Source organism: Hypoxylon fragiforme, assembly GCF_022984875.1.
Source record: "Hypoxylon fragiforme strain CBS 206.31 chromosome Unknown GGS25scaffold_2, whole genome shotgun sequence".
In the NCBI taxonomy this organism is placed as follows: domain Eukaryota; kingdom Fungi; phylum Ascomycota; class Sordariomycetes; order Xylariales; family Hypoxylaceae; genus Hypoxylon; species Hypoxylon fragiforme.
The window spans coordinates 2499541-2518368 of record NW_026054757.1 but is presented as its reverse complement, the minus strand read 5'-3'; the positions used below and the strand labels follow the sequence as shown (position 1 = coordinate 2518368).

The 18828-nt window shown below is 47.4% G+C and overlaps 5 protein-coding genes across 5 annotated transcripts; 4 read left to right on the top strand and 1 right to left on the bottom strand.

Annotated features, from left to right (window-relative positions):
* Positions 1 to 86: 86 nt before the first annotated feature.
* On the top strand, positions 87 to 719 carry GGS25DRAFT_476644 (uncharacterized protein). Its single transcript, XM_049259793.1, has 2 exons — positions 87 to 523; positions 604 to 719. Exons 1-2 carry the CDS (start codon positions 333 to 335, stop codon positions 659 to 661), a joined length of 249 nt encoding a protein of 82 aa, XP_049120258.1. The 5' UTR covers positions 87 to 332; the 3' UTR covers positions 662 to 719.
* Positions 720 to 1049: 330 nt separating this feature from the next.
* GGS25DRAFT_476642 (uncharacterized protein) lies at positions 1050 to 2652 on the bottom strand. The gene is made up of 4 exons (XM_049259792.1): positions 2566 to 2652; positions 2283 to 2322; positions 1738 to 2165; positions 1050 to 1668 (listed from the first exon to the last, which is right to left on the bottom strand). Exons 3-4 carry the CDS (start codon positions 2143 to 2145, stop codon positions 1420 to 1422), a joined length of 657 nt encoding a protein of 218 aa, XP_049120257.1. The 5' UTR covers positions 2146 to 2165; positions 2283 to 2322; positions 2566 to 2652; the 3' UTR covers positions 1050 to 1419.
* Positions 2653 to 4901: 2249 nt separating this feature from the next.
* Positions 4902 to 6845, top strand: GGS25DRAFT_513017 (ferric reductase like transmembrane component-domain-containing protein; the record flags this gene model as incomplete). The annotated part of the gene is made up of 2 exons (XM_049262842.1): positions 4902 to 5026; positions 5129 to 6845. 2 exons carry the CDS (start codon positions 4902 to 4904, stop codon positions 6843 to 6845), a joined length of 1842 nt encoding a protein of 613 aa, XP_049120256.1.
* Positions 6846 to 8324: 1479 nt separating this feature from the next.
* GGS25DRAFT_131657 (cytochrome P450) lies at positions 8325 to 11475 on the top strand. The gene is made up of 6 exons (XM_049256231.1): positions 8325 to 8387; positions 8443 to 8949; positions 9045 to 9299; positions 9366 to 10079; positions 10177 to 10258; positions 10341 to 11475. The coding sequence occupies exons 2-6, from the start codon at positions 8829 to 8831 to the stop codon at positions 11182 to 11184; spliced, it is 2016 nt and encodes a 671-aa protein (XP_049120255.1). The 5' UTR covers positions 8325 to 8387; positions 8443 to 8828; the 3' UTR covers positions 11185 to 11475.
* A 3779-nt stretch (positions 11476 to 15254) lies between these two features.
* GGS25DRAFT_476539 (uncharacterized protein) lies at positions 15255 to 18603 on the top strand. The gene is made up of 5 exons (XM_049259791.1): positions 15255 to 15746; positions 15833 to 15971; positions 16059 to 16967; positions 17038 to 17318; positions 17383 to 18603. Exons 2-5 carry the CDS (start codon positions 15846 to 15848, stop codon positions 17912 to 17914), a joined length of 1848 nt encoding a protein of 615 aa, XP_049120254.1. The 5' UTR covers positions 15255 to 15746; positions 15833 to 15845; the 3' UTR covers positions 17915 to 18603.
* Positions 18604 to 18828: the final 225 nt, after the last annotated feature.

Here is an 18828-nt window from a genome sequence, read left to right as displayed (position 1 = left end):
AGTGATGGATCACGTGACTACCATCCTGCGACAGAATATTTTAGGTGGTAGTTAGTTATTCCCCAGAGATAACCAAAGAGTTGATAAGCGGCCTGACACCTGATTGGAGCGGAATTTACACTTATGGCTGTAAGTCATATCTTTTGAAGCAGGAAAAGAAGGCTGTAGGTTATAACTACCTTTTGATGTCCTACCTTCTTTTCTTGCTTTAATTGTTGGTAAGATTTACAGCCGTAAGCGAATATTCCGCTCCTTGGTTATTGCTGGGGAATAACTACCACCTGAAATACTCTTCGAACCATCATGTATGGAGCACTTTGAGGGGAGAGCGCATGTTGCGCGCTGCGTTGGGACTCCTGTTGCACAGGAAAGCTGCTGCCTTTGTCGACTCAAGTCTCAGGCCAGAGCTCTCCTGGGAGATTTGCCCCCTGCGAGCAAGCATCTTGATTGATCTATTGATGATATCCTGTCCTGCTCTCTCTGCTCCTCCCACTGGTTCGTTGGTGTGTGGGCTGGTGGGGTCTCAAGATCAATACCTTCTTCTTGACCCCATCTCTCGTATCCTGTCATAGTAGGATGACAGGATAGGTACGAGAGATGGGGTCAAGAAGAAGGTATTCATACCGTTGCTTGCGAAGACTGCTCGCTCTATGTCAAATAAAATCTTACATAGCTACTTAAATAGTCCACAGGTTCTTTAAACATGGCGCTCATAACCTACCTCTGGTCACCCCCGATCACCCCCTACATTTGTTCGTGCTCCTGACTTCTGCTCTCTCAAGTTGCAAGCGGTGATCGTTCTGCTATATTCGTCCTTAACCACCAAAAGCCATTCCGACCTGTAAGCCGCCACTGAGATCACCTTTACGAATACAGTCCTGCTCAAAATGAATAAGCAGAGCTGAGGGGGTGTGTCGTAGGGTACCCACATGATCATTAGTTACGTGCGCCATCGAGCATTCATCTCTGGATTACTTAAAGAGACCTGATGATATTCTTCCTCTTATTAACTTGCTAACGAAGCACACTGGATGCCCCGTGACAGAGGATTATTTCAATAATTGCCAATTTCTGTTCTGGTGTAATTATACATGGTGCCTATGTAGGTAGTCTCTCATCCTTGTGAGATGAGTAACAAAGCATCATCGATTATGTGAAAACAGCGTTCAAGTTCATTCTTAGTATCTACCCGGTGCTAATTATAACAAGGTTAGAAGAAAGAAACGAAATCAAGCCCTGGCAGTTCCAGTCTGGCTCCTTGTTTCTGAGAGAAATCGCCCAGCCATTATGGAAATATTAGCCATATCGTAAAAGTTGAACGCCTCCTTTTGTTGCGTGATGCATAGACAACCCGCCCCAATTGTAGTCAGGTAACAAATATGAATACCAAACTATTGTTCAATGTATTCTTTTTGGACCTTAAACCATCATAATGGCTACTACAACTCCCATGGTGCCGACTATGGCCATGACACCTAAGCCTTTGGATACCTCGCCCTTACTCGAAGCACCGACACTAGGAGTACGCGCCGAAGGTGGAGTGTCAGAAGGATGGCCGAGCTGGGAAGTCAAGATTGAGTCAGGAGTCCACTCAGATGTGACGCCGGATGAATTCTTGCAATCGCTGGGCTGGATACCAGTTCCCTCAACGAAGTGGACACCAGAGCACTAGAAAGACACCACGTAATCAGCATGCGTGAATATATCGTAGACTTGTGTAGACGAAATACGACATACCTGGTACAAAAAGCCGTCCTCTGCATGAGCAGTGATTCCGATAATAACCTTTTGGCCAATGAATTCGTGCGAAATAGTAACATGAGGACTGCAGTACTGGCCACCACCATTCTGGGTGAAGATTGGGTAGATCTGAGTCCAGTTACTCTTCAGCTCGGGATCCGTGGTCATGCGGTAAAGCCACTCGCCAGTAGAGTGGGTGAAAGTAGTGGCGATGGCATCACCGTCAACATGGAAATCAGTGATTGGAATATCGGAAATGCGAGGGTTGTAACCACCACACGGAGCGGAGTTTTCATCCTCGTCCTTGAATTCACCGACAGCCTGAGGATGCTGGACGGTGAAGTGGGCATGAATGCTGCTCGCAAGGAGCAGCATCGCCGACGCAACTGAGGCAATGAATCGCATCTTGTTCAGTGGTTGATTGCCTAATTAACAAATTATGATTGAGTCAGTTTCAAGTAGAATAACAGCCACTTATCGTGTTTGTTTGTCATGCTTCAAAGGGAAAAGATGAGTGAAGTAATAATATTCAGAGTACATACCTATCGTTGTGACTTGAAATCGTGTATGGAGTGAGACAAGCTGTCGAATGACTACTAGGTAAGAATAGGGTCGTATCAATCACAGGAACAGTATGAAGTAAAATGATAAAATAAGGGATCAAAGCATGACGCGTTGTGGTACGTGTAAAGTAGGTCGTTGATGCAAGTTGGATGGGAAATGGTCAGGAGGATGAAGGACAGTGAAACGACGGGATGGAAGCAAGTGAACAAGGCGGTATTGATTAATTTATCAAGGAAATAAGGGTTCAAATGTCCTACATACCTGGAGATTCTGGAGACACTAAACTTGCAAGTCTGGGCCTTCTTAGGTTGACTTGAGAAGGATTTTTTTTTTTTTTTTTTTTTTTTTGGAAATCTTGGCTAGTTTTGGATGTGTGCGAAGGATGAAATGTGCGAAGGTGGACGAAGGTGGGCGAAGGTGTGTGAAGATGGCGGAGAAGTGGGATGTGTGGGAAACACGAAAAGAAGTCAGGTTGACGCACGCCCAAACACAAGTATTGCTGGAAAGAGCGTACCAAGGTAACCTACGGCCGTTGCTCGAGAACGTGTTGGTTAAGAACCTTGGGAATAGATGTGGATACTGTCAACGTAGTTCGGTAGGTCACGAGTGTATCTCGAGTCTTAGGCACGATATGTATATTTCTCGTACCTGCCCTACTAGCAGCTACCTACCTACAGTTTTTTGAAGTAAAAGGTAGGAACGTTCAATCTGGAATCTGTAACCAGCGCACCTGCTACCTATCTATATCATACAAACGTGTGTACATACATCTATACAAGCGCCTGGTGGATAGTAACACCGTTCACTGCAAATTAAAACATCAACAAACACCATTGATACTACACACAAAAGGTCTTAGTTCCGATCAAATGAAAACGAGCGTTGCTAATTCAAGAGTTACTGTAATTGGATATTGGATACATACTATGTACTAGCTATGCATGTTCTTTATATACCTAGGTACATATGTCGTTCCCGTCGATGTCATCGTGTAGGTGTATCTTGGTTTCCGGGGTCCTACATTAGCGCTATCTCAGGGGCTTATACCCCACACGCCGCACAAGGGGGTCCCCTACATTTGAGGGATGCTTCCCCAACTTCGGGTCGTCTAGCCCTACCCCACCAACCCACCTGCTTCTTTTGGTCTTCAGGTGATTTCCAAATGAGGCTATTTGAGCATGTTGTAGTGATATTTTTAGTATGTACATGCCTCAGGGCTGCTTAGGAACGTACATATGTAGGGTCTTTTGAGGAAATAGCGACTGGCTTCCCTAAACAAAAAAAAAAAACAAATTACCTTCAGTACTATGTAGTACCTAGTACAGCAACCTACATCATAGGTACATGGGTACTTAATATGAGCGACTACTACATACATCAATGATCAATGATAACATGAACCTTGGAGATTAGGTACTTGTATGACAGAGGCGGATTGCCGTTTCATATCTCTAAAGTGCAACATCCAGTCGATATTTAGACAGACCGCCCTTTACTTGCCAATTTCTATGTATGTCTGTAGTAGGCAATGTACAACAAGGCGACAACCTAGGCGGACTGTAAGAGCAAACACACCGCGTCTTTGACCACATCACCTACCTACATGGTAGCTAGTGCCTGTGGATGTCTTTGCGGAACTGATGCTGTGATGCTATATTTACTATGAGCATGTGAGTAATTATCTATTTTTCATGTACGCATCTGATAGGAACCTAAGATGTCAAATAATTAGATGAATGATTAATCATTGATTTGGTGTCCATGTGCAATCAATCGTCAATGTTGTAGTTGAACTACTAAGATCTCGTTATGAGGTATGGATTTAATGATAATACATTGAGTAGTGGAGGTATTCAGTCCTGAAGGGCAATATGTACACACCGCGTATTAGCCTAAGTTATAAGGTTACCCGCATGTTCGTTCTTTCTCGTCGAGCTCTTTCACCTACAACCTGCGGCCCACTTACCCGCCTACCTAGTACCTGCCCAATGGACTTTCGAAGGCCATCTTGTCTGCTACATGTACACATATGTGCATACATAGTAGTAGGCAGTACTGTTCTACTACATTAGTAAGGTGCAAGTGGATGTATACATATGTACGATACGTACCATCCTACTGAGCGTCCTTGCCTTGATTAATAGCAAGGGTTCAGCCAGTACCTATCTATTATTCTCAACTTCCAACATTGTATTCAATTTCATCATCCTCACCACCCCTTCGAGACTGTTGGTTACGTATCAGAGTAAGTACTTTGGTTTCTCCAAAAAGCTCATATATATGTCCAAGACGAATACTAACGAATTGACAAGCAAAAGCCCACACAGAACGACTATCTCGTTCTTTTCCAGCAGAGGAGAGGGCTCTTATTTAAAGCAGTCGATCACTTATCCGAGCCCGCAATTCCCATGTGCCATTCATGCCGTCTTCTGATATTCCATGTCACATCTTGGACTGTCTAAGGTTCCCATTCACTTATTATTGTCACCATATTATTGTATCCAAGGTGATTGTTGAAAGCTTGATAACAAAGTGAAATTTGATGACAATACACAAAGATGGATATAAGCACCAGGGACGATATGGGTGGCATGGACATGAGTCCTACCAGCACCTCTAAGACCAACCAAGACTATGCCCAGGATTACTGGTATTTCATTGCCGCCGTTGTCGGACTCTTTCTTGTTATCCGCGTCGTCAACTTCATTCAGAACTGGTCAAGGTATGTTAATCCTGTTGGACATGGCTAGGATGTCTTTCTCTTGATACTATAATCATCATCATCATCATCATCACCAATCAATATACTAATTCATTAGCCTAGACTCCGCAGATCCAAGACACACTCAGTACAGTTCCCTACCAAACCCACAACCCGATTCTGGCAGATATGGGCGACCGTAACTGCTGTTATCCGGGAGATCAGTTATCCACAACTCTATGTCCCAATTCGATATCTCTCCTGGATGACGCCCCCGCCCATGGGCCGCATCTTGGTTCTTATTGTCTATTGGTCCGTCATCATATACATGATGGCCCAGGACGTCATACGAGAATCCTATTCCAAGGAGCAGATTGGTTATCGTAATGCTTGGGTGACGGTTACGCAGGTACCGCTAATTTACCTCTTGGCCTCTAAAACCAACATCATTGCATTGATCACTGGTACGAGTTACGAAAGACTCAACTGGCTTCATCGCTGGGTCGCACGCACTATGTTCATCACCGCTACAGTACATGGTGCCTATTTCTGGGCCTATTGGGTTGAATCCGACATAGTTAATATGGAGTTGTCTATGATGCCTATCGTCGTATATGGCATTGGAGCTTGGTTCATTCTCTTGTGGATGACTGTCTCGTCCTTCAAACCCTTCCGATCCATGGCATACGAGTTCTTTCTCATTCAGCACATCCTATCTGCCGTCATGTTTTTGTGGACCGTATACGTTCATGTCCCCAAAAAGGCTAGGCATAATGTCTGGTTTTCAATTGCTGCATTATGCTTCGATCGTGCGTTCCGCCTTGGCCTTCTGTTTTGGCAGAACATCAAATTACGCCCAGTCCGATCAGATTGTGAGGGCGGAAAACGATTTGGCCACCAGACACAACTTTCTCCCGTAGGTGATACGATAACAGTGTTGACAATCAAGGATGTCCACTTCAAGTGGAGAGCTGGACAACACCTCTACCTCTGGCTACCGAAAGTGTCGCCATTCGAAGTTCACCCTTACACGATCGCCTCTCCTCATCAAATGCCGGAGACTTGCATTTGTAACAGCATTCAGCTAGTGGTCCGTTCTCATTCGGGCTTCTCGAAACGACTCAACCAGTTTGCCAAAAAGCAGAAGGAATCAGGAAAGAAAGAGAGCCTGACAGCATTGGTTGTAGGCCCGTATGGAAACCCACCCCGATGGGATATCTTCGAAACATTGGTACTAATTTCAGCATCAACCGGCGCATCCTTTACCCTTCCCATCTTAGAGAGTGTCTTATGTTCAAAGGCAGCATCTTGCACCAAGCGGGTGGATTTTATGCTAGCAGCTAAGCAGGGCGAGGAAGTCGGTTTTTACCGCGAACGTTTGCACGAGGCGATGGAGCAGGCCAAGTCAGTAGGAATTGAACTGTCTGTACACATTGCGGTGACTGGGAATGGCCAACTTGAGGCTCTGGCTGCCGTTTCGTTCCCACCGTCTTCGGCATCTTCAACGACCCACGAGAAGAAAGTATTGGAGGAAGAAGTCAGAGCGGCAGCGAACACCGAAGGCATTATTCAACCATTGATGGGCGCATCCCGTATCCGACTTTCCGACGCAGGCTCCGAGTTGCATATGCATTATCTAGGTATGCGCCCTGATGTGAGCAAATTCATTACAGGTGCAGTTGAGGCTACGGGAGGAGAAACAGGTGTCGTCGTATGTGGTGGACCATCATTAGTGGCTAAAGTAAGAACGAGCGTCGCCAAATTGAGTGACGAAAGAGGAGTACATAAGGGCACCGGTGCTCAGGGAATTTCCCTGTTTGCGGAAGAGTATGCCTTTTGATAATGAAACAAGAAGCTGCAAGGAGAGAGCATTGAGATATGTGAAGAGCAACGTTGATTACAGCATTGCCTAGTTACGGATGCCAAGTGTTTGTAACTTTGTGTTATTTTAACACCTTTCTGGCTGAATTTAACTAGATGAACGGCCAACTCATGTTTCAAAGCTCGTATTAACTAGTATTTCAATTCTCAATCCAACAATACTATTCTACACTATTATGTCGACACTCGTCACTCTTGATGATCCGTCCCTCCCTCACATGAGAATCAATAGGAGGGTTAGGCCTACTCTTGTGAACTTACCGGCTGATATCTATGAAGACAAGAAAAAGGTGACCTAAAGTACGACCTCACATATAGTAGTTCTAGGTGCGTAGATTGGTAGGTTAGAAGGTTGGTAATCTAAATGTATCTTGCTCGGGCCCGAAATTGTGAGCAGTCACCTTCGCTTACTACCCCCTACCTCATTCATTATCACCAATCACCAGTAAATGCGCTCTTTGGATGCTAATGGACGGTGTTAATTGCGCAAAGTCGCTCGTAGTTTCTTTTTCTGTTGGTGCTCTTGTCGTGTTTAGATGGAGGAAGGGAAAGAGAAAGAAGGGAAGAATGTGACGAAGAGAATCAGGCGAAATGAAGAATAAAGGTGAAACGGTGGTCAAATGTAAAATATAAAATTAAAGGATAATAAGTGATAATAAGTGATAAGTTTACCTTTAAGCCTCGAGAGCCTCGTTACAGAGCAACGTTGTAAGAAAAAGGGGGGGGGGGGGGGGGGCAATTGGAGTGGGACATGGAGGAAAAGGGGTATGATTATCCAGCCTCAAGCGATAAGCGACCTGTAATAGTCTGCAATAAATCATACTGGAATGCAACCACATGTGCATTTGAAGATTGAAGCTTTGGGTGTATGTATCAGCCCAACTCATATATCTAACCTAGGGTTTTTGGGGGACTCCCTGATCTTTCACCGGCGCTAACCCATCTCATTTGCCGATTCCTGCAGAGGCGCAGGTTCTAATGTGAAAGGTAAATCAAGCTTGGGGACTTATGTTGTTGATATTGGATTTCAGCCCATTTGCCTCTTTGTGTTTGCCAGCGTGCTATTTTACCTATCTATTCCATCATTCTCGTTGAGCTCGTAATAGCAAAGAGAAGAAATGTCATGAGATATAGATACCTGCTGCATAGCTACTAATCACAAGAATATCATAGGATCTCTACCCACACCTAGGTAGATATTAGGCAGGTAGGCACCATAGTAGGTCGGAACCTAACGGTTAACCGTGAGTTAGATTCCGAAATTCCCAACGTCAAAAACAGCGTGACCATCCTCCGCGATCATGAAAGGAACCTTAATTGCTCTGATTAAGGTGTTGCAGCCGCTCCAACTTGTAGACAAAAGCTCTCAATCTCTCCCCCATCTCCTCCCCTTAAAAGCGCAGCCTTGGCTCTCTTTCGCTGAAATACTGAAGGCCAAGCTTTTAGCTTGATTGATTTTTGGTCTGCGCAAAGCTTATCTGAAAACCTCCTCCTCCTGCAAGTAAGTCGTATGCACGTCTGGTCATCCCGCCCCTGCTACGATTGACCCTCCGAAGCTCTACTTAGTCGGGCTCTATATCGTGAGGCAGGCTGAATCATGAGACTCGAAACCACCCCCGGAATGCAACCCCAACCTTACCGACCATACCGCTCGTCAGACCATGTGTTGAGCTAGGTCTAGGGCGGTTCTTACTGGTAAGTAGGGGATTTTTTACTAGGATGTGTTATCATTGAAAGGTAGGCTGGCCGCCCAGGATGGGCAAGCAAACCCAACGGCCCTCGAAGGTCGCCGAGAAAGGAGAGAGAAAAAGAAAGAAAGAGGACCGCGTGACTCGGTCTGCTTGCTGCTTACTTAGTAAGCTTCCAAGGTCCCTTTTTAGCGTCCATATTTATTCCAACTGTCGCCTTTTACCCCTGTTGTCCTCCTACAACACCGACAGTAATGGCGCTCCTTCTTTGGTCTGTCTCTTCCTTTCTGCTGGCATGTGTGGTATTTTTGGTGAGGAGGACACGCGGTAGTCGTAGAATCCCGTTAGATGCCCGGCCTTTACCAGGACCCAAGTGTAAGCATCTCTAATCTTCCCTTCGACCTCTATACCTAGTCTCCGGAGGTTCTGCCTTCGTAGGCGTGCCTTTTATGTTTCTAACCTACGCATAGCTCTCCCTCTTGTCGGCCGAGTACACGATGTCCCGGCTGAAGCATCGTGGCTGAAGTTCTACGAGTGGAGCAAGGAGTATGGCCCCATATACCAAACCGAGATGTTCGGCTCTGTCCACGTGTGGATCTCGTCGGAGCAAATCGCCCATGATCTGCTCTCGCGACGAGCCGCCAACTACTCGGATCGGCCACAGATCCCCAATCTTCCAGACAACCGGACAAGCGGGCACTATCTAGCGCTCTCGGGACGAAACGGTAGGGGATGCTCTAGACTATGAAGACAATCACAAGAGGGTGATTTTCTCGCTAATGTGTGACCAGAAACTTGGAAACGTCAGCGGAAACTCTGCCAGCAGCTGATGACTATATCGTCTAATTCTTCATTGCACGGCTACCCCCCCAAGGAGCGAGACCGCTTCCTCTACCTGCTCTCCCAGAACCCTTCGCAATACCGAGAGCTAGTCGAACAGTTCACCTCACGGACCGTGTCCCGCCTCTCCTGGGGCAGTCCGCACCCAGCGCAGCTCCTGCGAGCGACGACCTTCGGCCTGCTCGAGACGATCTCCCCGTCCGGCGCCCTCCCCAACGTCATATCCTGGCTCCGGCACATCCCCGCGTTCCTGAGCCCCTGGAAGCAGAAGGAGGCCGCGCGGCACAGGCTCGAAGCTGGACTTCTGAAGGGCAGCGTGCAGTACGTGCACGACCGGATCGACGAGGGAAACGCCAAGCCAAGCTTCGTGCACAGCTTCATCAGCAATCTGAGTCGGCAGAGCGATCGGAGCAAGTGGGGCGACGAGGCGGAGGCGACCTATGTCGTCGGCCAGATGGCTATTGCGGGCGCCCTCACGATCGGGAGCCCGATCCAGAGCTTCATGCTGGCCATGCTGCATTACCCGGACTGGCAGGAGAAGCTGCAGGGCGAGGTTGACTCTGTGTGCGAGGGGGAGTGTCCGGCGTGGAGTGATCGCGAACGATTGCCGCTGCTGAGGGCTGTGGTTAAGGAGGTCATAAGATGGCGTCCGCCGGTTCCTACAGGTTCGTGCAGCTATTTTCTAGCTGTGGAAGTGGAATATCTACTTAGCAACTAGGGTTCTACCTACTACCTACCTAGCAGTCTGCTAACTCGTCCAAGGCATCCCCCACGCAATCGAACAAGACGACGTCTACAACGGCTACTTCATCCCCGCGGGTGCAACCATCCACGCGCTAGAATGGCAAGTCCACGTAGAGGAGCATCATGGCACCATAAATCCCCCCCCTATCCTTTCTTCTCAACTAACTAACCCATCTCCCCAGGGCCATCACCCGCAACGAGGCCGTCTACCCAGACGCCGAAACCTTCAACCCGGCGCGCTGGCTGGAGCCCAGCTACCCGACGTACAAGGAGCCGCTGAGCGTGTACCCGAACCTGCACGGGTACAGCCAGTTCGGGTTCGGGCGGCGCACGTGCCAGGGCGTGCCGATCGTGGACCAGGACCTGTTCCTGGCCATGGGCGGGATCGCGTGGGCGCTTGATCTGAGGAAGAAGAAGAAGATGGTGAAGGTGAAGAAGAGGATGAAGAAGACGGTGGTGGAGACGTCCAGCGCGGATGGCACGGAAACGGGTGCGGAAGAAGAAGTGGAAGAGGAGATTGAGGAGGAGGTGGAGGTGGAGGTGGAGGTGCCGGTCCACTGGAACGACTACACGCCGCTGCTGATCGCGAAGCCGATGCCCTTCGAGTTCGACGCGACGGTGCGCGGCGAGGGGAAGGAGGCGCAGCTGAGGCAGATGTGGGAGACGGGGAAAGGCGAGGATGACGAGGAGGAAGAGAGGCATCAGATGGTGGAGCATGTACACAAACCCACTGCTGGTAGAGATGGTGGTCATGGCAGGAGAGGTGATGGAGACGTGCTGGCGCCGGAAACGGACGAAGATGATCATGATGGCAGTGATCATGGCAGCGAGACTAGTGCTGCGGCGGGTTCCATGACGACGGACTCGGTGCTATCTGTGGTCAGCAGTACTGAGTCGGAAAGAGACAGCGTGGATGTGGATGCAGACTGTTGTTGTGCGTCGACGTCGGTGCGCAGATTGGGCGAGGAAGAGAAGCAAGAGAAGCAGAAGCGCAGGGCGTTTGTGTCAAGTGAGGAGGATGAGTAGGTAAGGGGCGAGCCAGCAAGCAAGCAAGCAAGCAAGCACTGCTGCTACCAACCTAGTATGTCTCTGGGTATACCTACCTGCCCAGTCTCGAGCGTGCTGTGGAATTTTAGGATTCTCAAAAGGTTCTTGTGATGACGTTCGTTTATAGTCTTAATACCGGTTGGATAATACCTAGGTATTCATGATGGGTTTCTGGTTTCTAGTTAGGTACCTATTTAGGGGGACAAGTACCAAAGGTGTAGGAAGTATCTATTCTCATCTCTGTTCAAAGTATGTATCGGCTAGGTAGTAAATTGAGCTTAGCTTTTGATATACACGAGGTGCTTGACTAGGTGCCTATGCCCTTTCGTCATGTAGGGACGTCTCACTAACTCTACTAGGTTATATAGGTACTTACCTATATACGTGGAGGAGGAAGGGAAGATATGTATGAAATTTTCAGGGGTATCATCGAGCTCAGCTTTCTCGGTCCCGGGCTGGGGTGGCAAAGGTCGATGGTGTACCTACCCTTATAACGGTCGCCTTCTGAACGTAAGGGTTGAAGGACCTGGAATCAGATATGTTTCGGTTAATATCGATGAGTTCATTATGTATCTTCTAGGGTTGGTCTTTGTTCATTAGCACCGGGGCCGTTTCTAGCACGCGGCTGATCCGTGGTATATAGTAGTACTCAACAGTTTCCAATACTTAAGATCTTTAGCGTGGGTGCTTTGACTTTACGAACGCTTTCAGATCTCACTACGAGGCTTGCTACCTAAATAGCCCCTATAGGAGTATCGAGGAGGGTAGGTTAAGGTCGTTTCCGCCCCCCAGCACTAGCGCATTGCCTACTTCTTAACGTTACCTTGACGCAGCTGACGATCTCGATGAATTTACTGTCTACTAAGAATAGTAGGAAAGGTGAACGAGATGAATATAACAGCCTCTATTCCGATATGCAGTGCCGTTTACTGTGGGTCACCGGGCTGAGCCTTAGTCGCAATATAGAGGTGGCCGCTTTAGCTAGGTACGTGAAGCATGCCCCCGAGGAATACTGCTCCGCTACAAGACGCTCGTCAGTATGGATAGGTACTTCCGCGGTTGCTTTCCCTCTCCATGTGAGTTGCCTCGGGATGGACGCGTACTTGTCAGATTTTAGCAGACGAACAAGTCGAGCTCAATATTGGTCTGGGCTCCCGGCTGAAAACATCGAACAGATGCTAAATCACTTGCACGGCTTTAGCATGCCACGAGATCCCAGTGAACGTGTCTTAGTCCAAGCCCTTCATGGAAGTAGGAACCTGGATTGGTAGCGACTAGTAGCATCTCGATAATGAAGATCTATGAGCTCGATCATGATCGGTAAACAGCAGGCGGCTAGCGGGAAGCTATCGGGTTATTTGGTACTGCGAGCAGGGGTTCATCGAAACGTGGTGAGCACGAAGCGAAGACGTAGAACAGTGTTATTCCTGAATCGAACGGCGAATGGCATAGAAACTCCCTGATTGCAACCCGCCTTATGGAAAGGGGAAGCTGAATCATGGTCAGGGAGACGGGGCTTCGAACATGGGCGAGCGCGAACGAACCACTAATATAGTGGATTTATAAAAGCTCTTGCCACTGTATCAGCTAACCCCTATTATGAGGAGTGCAGTCTCATTGAATGGCAGGCCGAGAACGCACATAATCCTACCTCTAGGTACTCAAATTCCCAGGTTAGTAGGTGGTAATTGAGGTGGTCGCCGGGAGGTATGGGAATACATGGAACAGACTCCCCAGCAAACTACATACATGTGTCTACGTACCTAGTAGGCTACATAGGTAGGAAACCAGCGACTGTTACACTGGCATGCCGCGCTATTGCGTAGTTTTTCACAGGGTGCCACAAGGAGATCTGAGACTCGTAAGCATAAGTGAGATCGTGTTCTCGGGCCGTTACTTGCCCACCCGCGCGACATGAGGTATGTACCTTGAAGTAAGCACGTGTGCTCTCTGGGTATATGAATGTCTACCTGGGTAGGCAGTCGTACAAAATGTTCCGAGAATACGGTAGGGAGTCATTGTCGTTAATAGCGACTAAGATTTGCATAACAACACCGGGATCTGAGAATCGTTACCATTGAATAATAAGATGAGGCAGCATTGGGGACAATTTTCCTTGGGGTAAAGGAAAAGGGGTTTGCGACATCAATGATATTACTGGTAACAGTACTATGTAGGCTATCTACATCATGTATGCATCATGGGTGCTGTGATGCTAGTAGCCGTGGTGCAACACCTGATAGGTAGGTAGTGATAGTTATATGTATCTGCAATATGACCGTACACATCAGCGAGTGCCTGGCAAAATACGGGGCTTCTTGATATCAGAATCCTGCAACATCCAGCTACTTACCTTTAAGGTTACGTATTGAGATGAAACGGAAGAATTATAACCTACCTGGTAGACAGAGTAAATGGATGTCCGGCAAGGTACTAGTTGACGTTGCCTTTTAGGCTACCCCTTATTTCAACGTTGATCAGCATCTATCGTATGCGTGGGTGGTGGGTATATAATGGAGGTACCCAGGTATCATACGCCTTCTACGCCTCATTTTTAATTACCTAGTCCCATATGTAGAGTACTAGGTAGTACTACTAGTACATAGTACATATGTACCAGCGATGGTTGACCGCAGGTCACGCTCGTCGTCTAGATCTCAAGTCTGTAACCTAACCTTAGGTAGGTAGCTACATAGTAGTAGCCTCCCACATATAAATAGCCCCGTTGAGAAGCAGCAAGGTGGTAACAAACTCCTCGGAACTAGAATATTGTTGTTGTTGTTGTTGTTGTTGTTGTTGTTGAAGCATGTAGGGTGCGATCGCATTCGCAATCGCAATGTATGTTGAGATATTTCGTAAAAGAATTTACGATGTAAATATTGACCTCCACTCGAATATATTGCCTGGGGTGGTTCATATGATCGAATTTATCGTACCCAGCAGCCCTGTAAGTGTAAATAGTTAAGACATGCAATCAAAATGTCAACAATCATCTCAGCTGTCAAATAGACAGATCCGTAAGTAGGTAGGACTAATTGACAGCAAGAAAAGACGCTTCGTATGCCGAGAGTAGCTCTATTTGTAATTAGTTCAATGATCGAAGCATCCTTAGCATCCTTAGCATCGTCCCAAAGAAAAATTAGTGAAATCTAACTAGGTAACTAATGTTTTTTTTAATGGATCTAGATAGCGTACTGGACACCTACATAGTAGCTGAGCTCGGTTATCACACGGGCCCAGCTCGACGAACGGGAGCTAAGTCTATACCCCTGTATCCCTGTAACTGCACTAGTAACTCTACAAATTGAAGATAATTCCCTGATTTATGACAAGGATCTACATACATCATGTATGGATACATGTGTAGTTACTATGTAGTTATATTTTAGTTGTATTTTAGTTATATTTCAATGTTAATACCTCCTTAGCCTAGTGCCTACCTAGTAGGTCGGTAGGCACCTACTAACCTATGTTAGTACTGGTAGCGTTAGATATAGTCCAACGCCATCAACGAATTCCATGATCCAACCCCTCACCTTGAAAACTAATAGGTACAAGGTTACTTGGCTCTTTAGTAGGACGTTAACTACCTAAATGCTAGTTCTAAAACTGTTCTATTCATTTCACCACACATGCGTGTACACTATTCATCTAAATTTTATTTCGCTAATCTACTAATCTCCTCGGAGGGAGGGGAGAGGAAAAAGGGAAAAGGGAAAGGGGAAAAGGGAAAAGGGAAAATAATGGAGAAGGAGAAGAAAAAAAATTAAAAAAGAAAATAGGCTACCTATCATGGCAGTTACTACCCAGGCCGTCCACCCCTCCATTCTCTGCCCCCCCTTTCCCTGTTAGCCATGATTAAATGCTGGGGGAGTACCTTCTTATACAGTACTATGTAATGCTTAACAGTCACATTAATTTAAGTAACTGACTACCTAGATAGGTATTCAAGGCCCAGTGCCGTTGTTACCGGAAATTCCATCTCGGATCTTCTAGCTTCTTTACACGCATAACACACAATAACACTAACAACTTAGAACACATACCTACATACCTACATACCTACATACCTACATACCACGCTACTATTTTCTTGTCCTTATCAATTTTACCACATAACAACGAAGAGACCAAATAAGCCTCTTCGTTTTGAGTGTCATCTTTAGTTTCAATACTTGGAACAAAAGTTTTATATCGTCATCACCCATCTCACCCTCCATAGGGAGAGCCACAGCAAAAAGGTAAGAAGTCAAGCAAGAAATACAAAGCGTATGTGTAGGTGTATATTTATCTATGTATGAAAGGGAATAAAGGGTGACTGAGAAACAGACACAGAGACAGGCATAAGAGAAAAAGAGAGAGAGAGATACATACTACCTACATACATAACTCAGGTAGGTAGGTATTTATTGTATATCTCGGACCGTGGGAGGAGTCGCCACTCAATTATAATTGGTATCGTCTCCATCAGCCTCCCGATATCCCCTTCCCACACCGCAACCTAGGACTCTCGACATTCCATTCTTCAAGATCTAATCAAGGTCATTTACTCTCTGCCTCTTCTTTGTTCGGTCCTCGAACAAGTGAGGCAATCCATCATCATGTATTCTTACTCACACCCGACCAGTACTGTGTTATCAATGTCGAATGCGTCTCCAAGCGAGCTATTAAATGGCTTTGGCTCGGAAATGTCTAATCACCCAACGCCGAATCCTTCTGTCTCGGGCACACCCCCGAATACTGTGCAGGCAGCCTGCCTTGCCTGTGTGAGTGATCCTACAACATAACCTTCTGATATTAAAAATGAGATGAAAAACATTATGCTGACTAAAGACATCGCTACATAAATTTAGAGGAACAAACATCTAAAATGTGATGGGAAGACGCCATGTTCGCGCTGTCAATCTTCAGAGTCTGAATGCGTCTACGTCGCTTCTCGCCGTGGTTATAAAGGACCACGGCGAAACGCGGCTCCTAACCCAAATAAGCGTCATGCCTCAGACTCGCCGGCCTCTGCAGGCGGGGATAGCTGCCCTATGCTGCTAGGCGCGACGGTCTCATCCTCCGCCGCTCCCACTCTGGCGATCTTCAATCCGGCCCTAGGAACCTCAGATTCGCCGGCTACGCCCTTTGCGCCTCCCGGTCTGCACAGCCTTCAATTGTACAGGGACCCCTACCTTAACGGAACTACCGGTGCTCTTGTGGAGAACGGTTCACGACCACAGACGATGCCAGAGCGCTGCATCGACTCGTTTTATTACTATTTCTACCCCGGCCATCCGGCCGTCTTACAGAAGGAGCCCTTACTCAAGGCTGCCAAGGAAAGGAACCTAGACCATCTACTAGCTGCGATGAGATGGGTCGGCTCCTTGTATATCGACTCTGGTCCCTCTCGCGCAACCTTCTTCGAGGAGGCTATGCGCTTGGTATATGCTCCAGATGTCCCAAAGGATGGCTATCTGGTTCAAGCGATGGTCATCCTTCTCATCGGACTAGATGGTAGTTGCCAGCAAGAAAAAGCGCGCGATATCTTATCCGATGTCGAGGGAATCGCCATAGAAATTGGGCTCTACACCAGAGCTTTCGCTACGATGCACGGGCGCGGTATCCCTAGGTTGGAAGAGAGTTGGCGTCGGACCTGGTGGGATCTGTTCGTCGTGGACGGAATGGTTGCGGGAGTTCATCGACAAACCAACTTTCTCCTATTTGACATCGTGGCAGACGTTGGTCTTCCATGCGAAGAGCACGAGTACACATCAGGGGTGGGTTTTCTATGCTTGAGCACTTGACTTCTGTGTCTAGAATTACTAACTAATCGTTCAACGATGGCAGAGTATCCCGCGTCCGATGTACCTAGAGGATTTCGATGATCAGCTGTTCTCCGGAGAAGAAAGGGAATTCTCCTCGTTCGCATATCGTGTGGCTTCCATTAGAAACCTGGGACGCATGATGCGAATGCCAAACAGCGGCTTCCCGAACGAGGAGAGTGTCAGCAAGGTGGAATCGCTGCTATCGAATTGGAGAATGCACCTGCCAGCATCGAAGCGAGACTGTTTGACTAAGGACTTCCAGCTTGACGAGATGATGTTTCAAGCTTTTATGATCAACAATGCGTAAGTGGTCCTTGCCTGTTATGTACGTGACCTTTCTTCTCGGGCTGACATGAGAGCCACCTAGCTGTTCAATAATTTTGCACCAGCCTCTTTCCCAACTGGACTCGTCGCCGGCGCGTGAGGTAACGGCCTGCGCACCACATCAAAGGATCCAAAGCGGGGACCGCTTCAACCTCCATACGAGACACATCATCACGGCCGCGTGCGAGATCAGTAAGATGGTGACCTATAATGTGCCCATCACGAGCCACACGCACTTCTTCACCTGTGTTCTAACGCTGTCTTCCATCGTCCATCTCAGCAAGTGGTCCCTCGAGTATTTCATTCATGACGAAGACGACCTAAGACAACAAATCCGACTCAACATCGGGGCTCTCAACAAGCTTAGCAATGTGTGGAAGGCTGCCAGCAGGGCCTCGGGCCAAGTAAAGGGCGTCGCGCAAGAGATTTACCGAGCCAAGAAGGCGCAGCAGAACAACCCCTCATTCTGGGTCGGGTTCACGCAGGAGGAAATCATCAGCAGCATGGCGGCCGACGAGGGCATCATGTCCGAGATCGATACGATGTTGACGAGTGCACCTGCCAGCGCACCTTGAACGCTGTTGGTGAGCTGGGCCATGTAAAACGAGTCCTTGGAACCGTGGTATAAGTCGGGGACACTCGAATCGAGGACGACATGGTGAAAATGGGATATACGTACGGAGTTGTTGCTATCTTCCTTTAGCTTGGAGTTTGGGTAAGTTGTGAGTAGGACGATCTGGAACTTTTTTAATAAGGGGAGGAGGGAGCTGTATAGGATGCAGATACGGCTACATTTCTTTAGTATCTACCTAGGCAGACCATTCCCGAAGCCGCCAGAGTTGGGTTAGGGAGAAAAGTTTTGGTATGAACTGAGGAATGAAAGGAAAGGAAAAGGTCCGGCCAGCATGACATAGTCGAAGAGGTAGTCCAGGCAGCTACCTGCAGGTGGGATAGGCTATCTCATGATGACGGTACCTTGGAAGCCGATGTATTTACGACGAGTCTCTCGTTCCAATAAGTTTCTTTCTTTTTTTTTTTTCTTTTTTTAATATTCGTCCTTCTCTGCTGCTTTTTTAAAAACTCAAAGTAATAAGGGGAAGGGCACCTAATGTAGATGGGCATTGTTTACATTGTTATAGTATCTGTGGTGTGGTCCCTTGTCAGCCCAGTGCCTTATTACCTAGGTTAGGTACTGTAGTTCATATTTAGGTAGATTGTTCGGGCACCGCCCACATGGTACTAATAAGCATTCAAAGTCGTCGAACCTAATGCAAGTCCTAACTACAACTGGCGTAGAACATCCATTGAAGGGGGACCAGTTCTGCAATAATACCTGTATTGTACCTAACTACATACATGTGGTAGATGGCTCTGGAGGCCTGTGCTATTTCTTCTCATATTTGACCACACAGACATACACAAGTCTCTTTTAGTTGGGGCCTACGGGGAACTGGAGGAGTGTAGGTCGCCGTTTACATGCCAGTATTCA

Excerpts from the sequence above, each read along its gene's own strand:
- GGS25DRAFT_476644 (XM_049259793.1), top strand. The coding sequence starts at position 333 with ATGTTGCGCGCTGCGTTGGGACTCCTGTTGCACAGGAAAGCTGCTGCC. Across the intron at positions 524-603 it reads GTGTGTGGGCTGGTGGGGTC|TCAAGAAGAAGGTATTCATA; the intron begins TCAAGATCAATA and ends CGAGAGATGGGG.
- GGS25DRAFT_131657 (XM_049256231.1), top strand. The coding sequence starts at position 8,829 with ATGGCGCTCCTTCTTTGGTCTGTCTCTTCCTTTCTGCTGGCATGTGTG. Across the intron at positions 8,950-9,044 it reads GCCTTTACCAGGACCCAAGT|CTCTCCCTCTTGTCGGCCGA; the intron begins GTAAGCATCTCT and ends ACCTACGCATAG. Across the intron at positions 9,300-9,365 it reads AGCGCTCTCGGGACGAAACG|AAACTTGGAAACGTCAGCGG; the intron begins GTAGGGGATGCT and ends ATGTGTGACCAG.
- GGS25DRAFT_476539 (XM_049259791.1), top strand. The coding sequence starts at position 15,846 with ATGTCGAATGCGTCTCCAAGCGAGCTATTAAATGGCTTTGGCTCGGAA. Across the intron at positions 15,972-16,058 it reads AGGCAGCCTGCCTTGCCTGT|AGGAACAAACATCTAAAATG; the intron begins GTGAGTGATCCT and ends ACATAAATTTAG. Across the intron at positions 17,319-17,382 it reads GCTTTTATGATCAACAATGC|CTGTTCAATAATTTTGCACC; the intron begins GTAAGTGGTCCT and ends AGAGCCACCTAG.
- GGS25DRAFT_476642 (XM_049259792.1), bottom strand. The coding sequence starts at position 2,145 with ATGCGATTCATTGCCTCAGTTGCGTCGGCGATGCTGCTCCTTGCGAGC. Across the intron at positions 1,669-1,737 it reads AGGACGGCTTTTTGTACCAG|TGCTCTGGTGTCCACTTCGT; the intron begins GTATGTCGTATT and ends GTGTCTTTCTAG.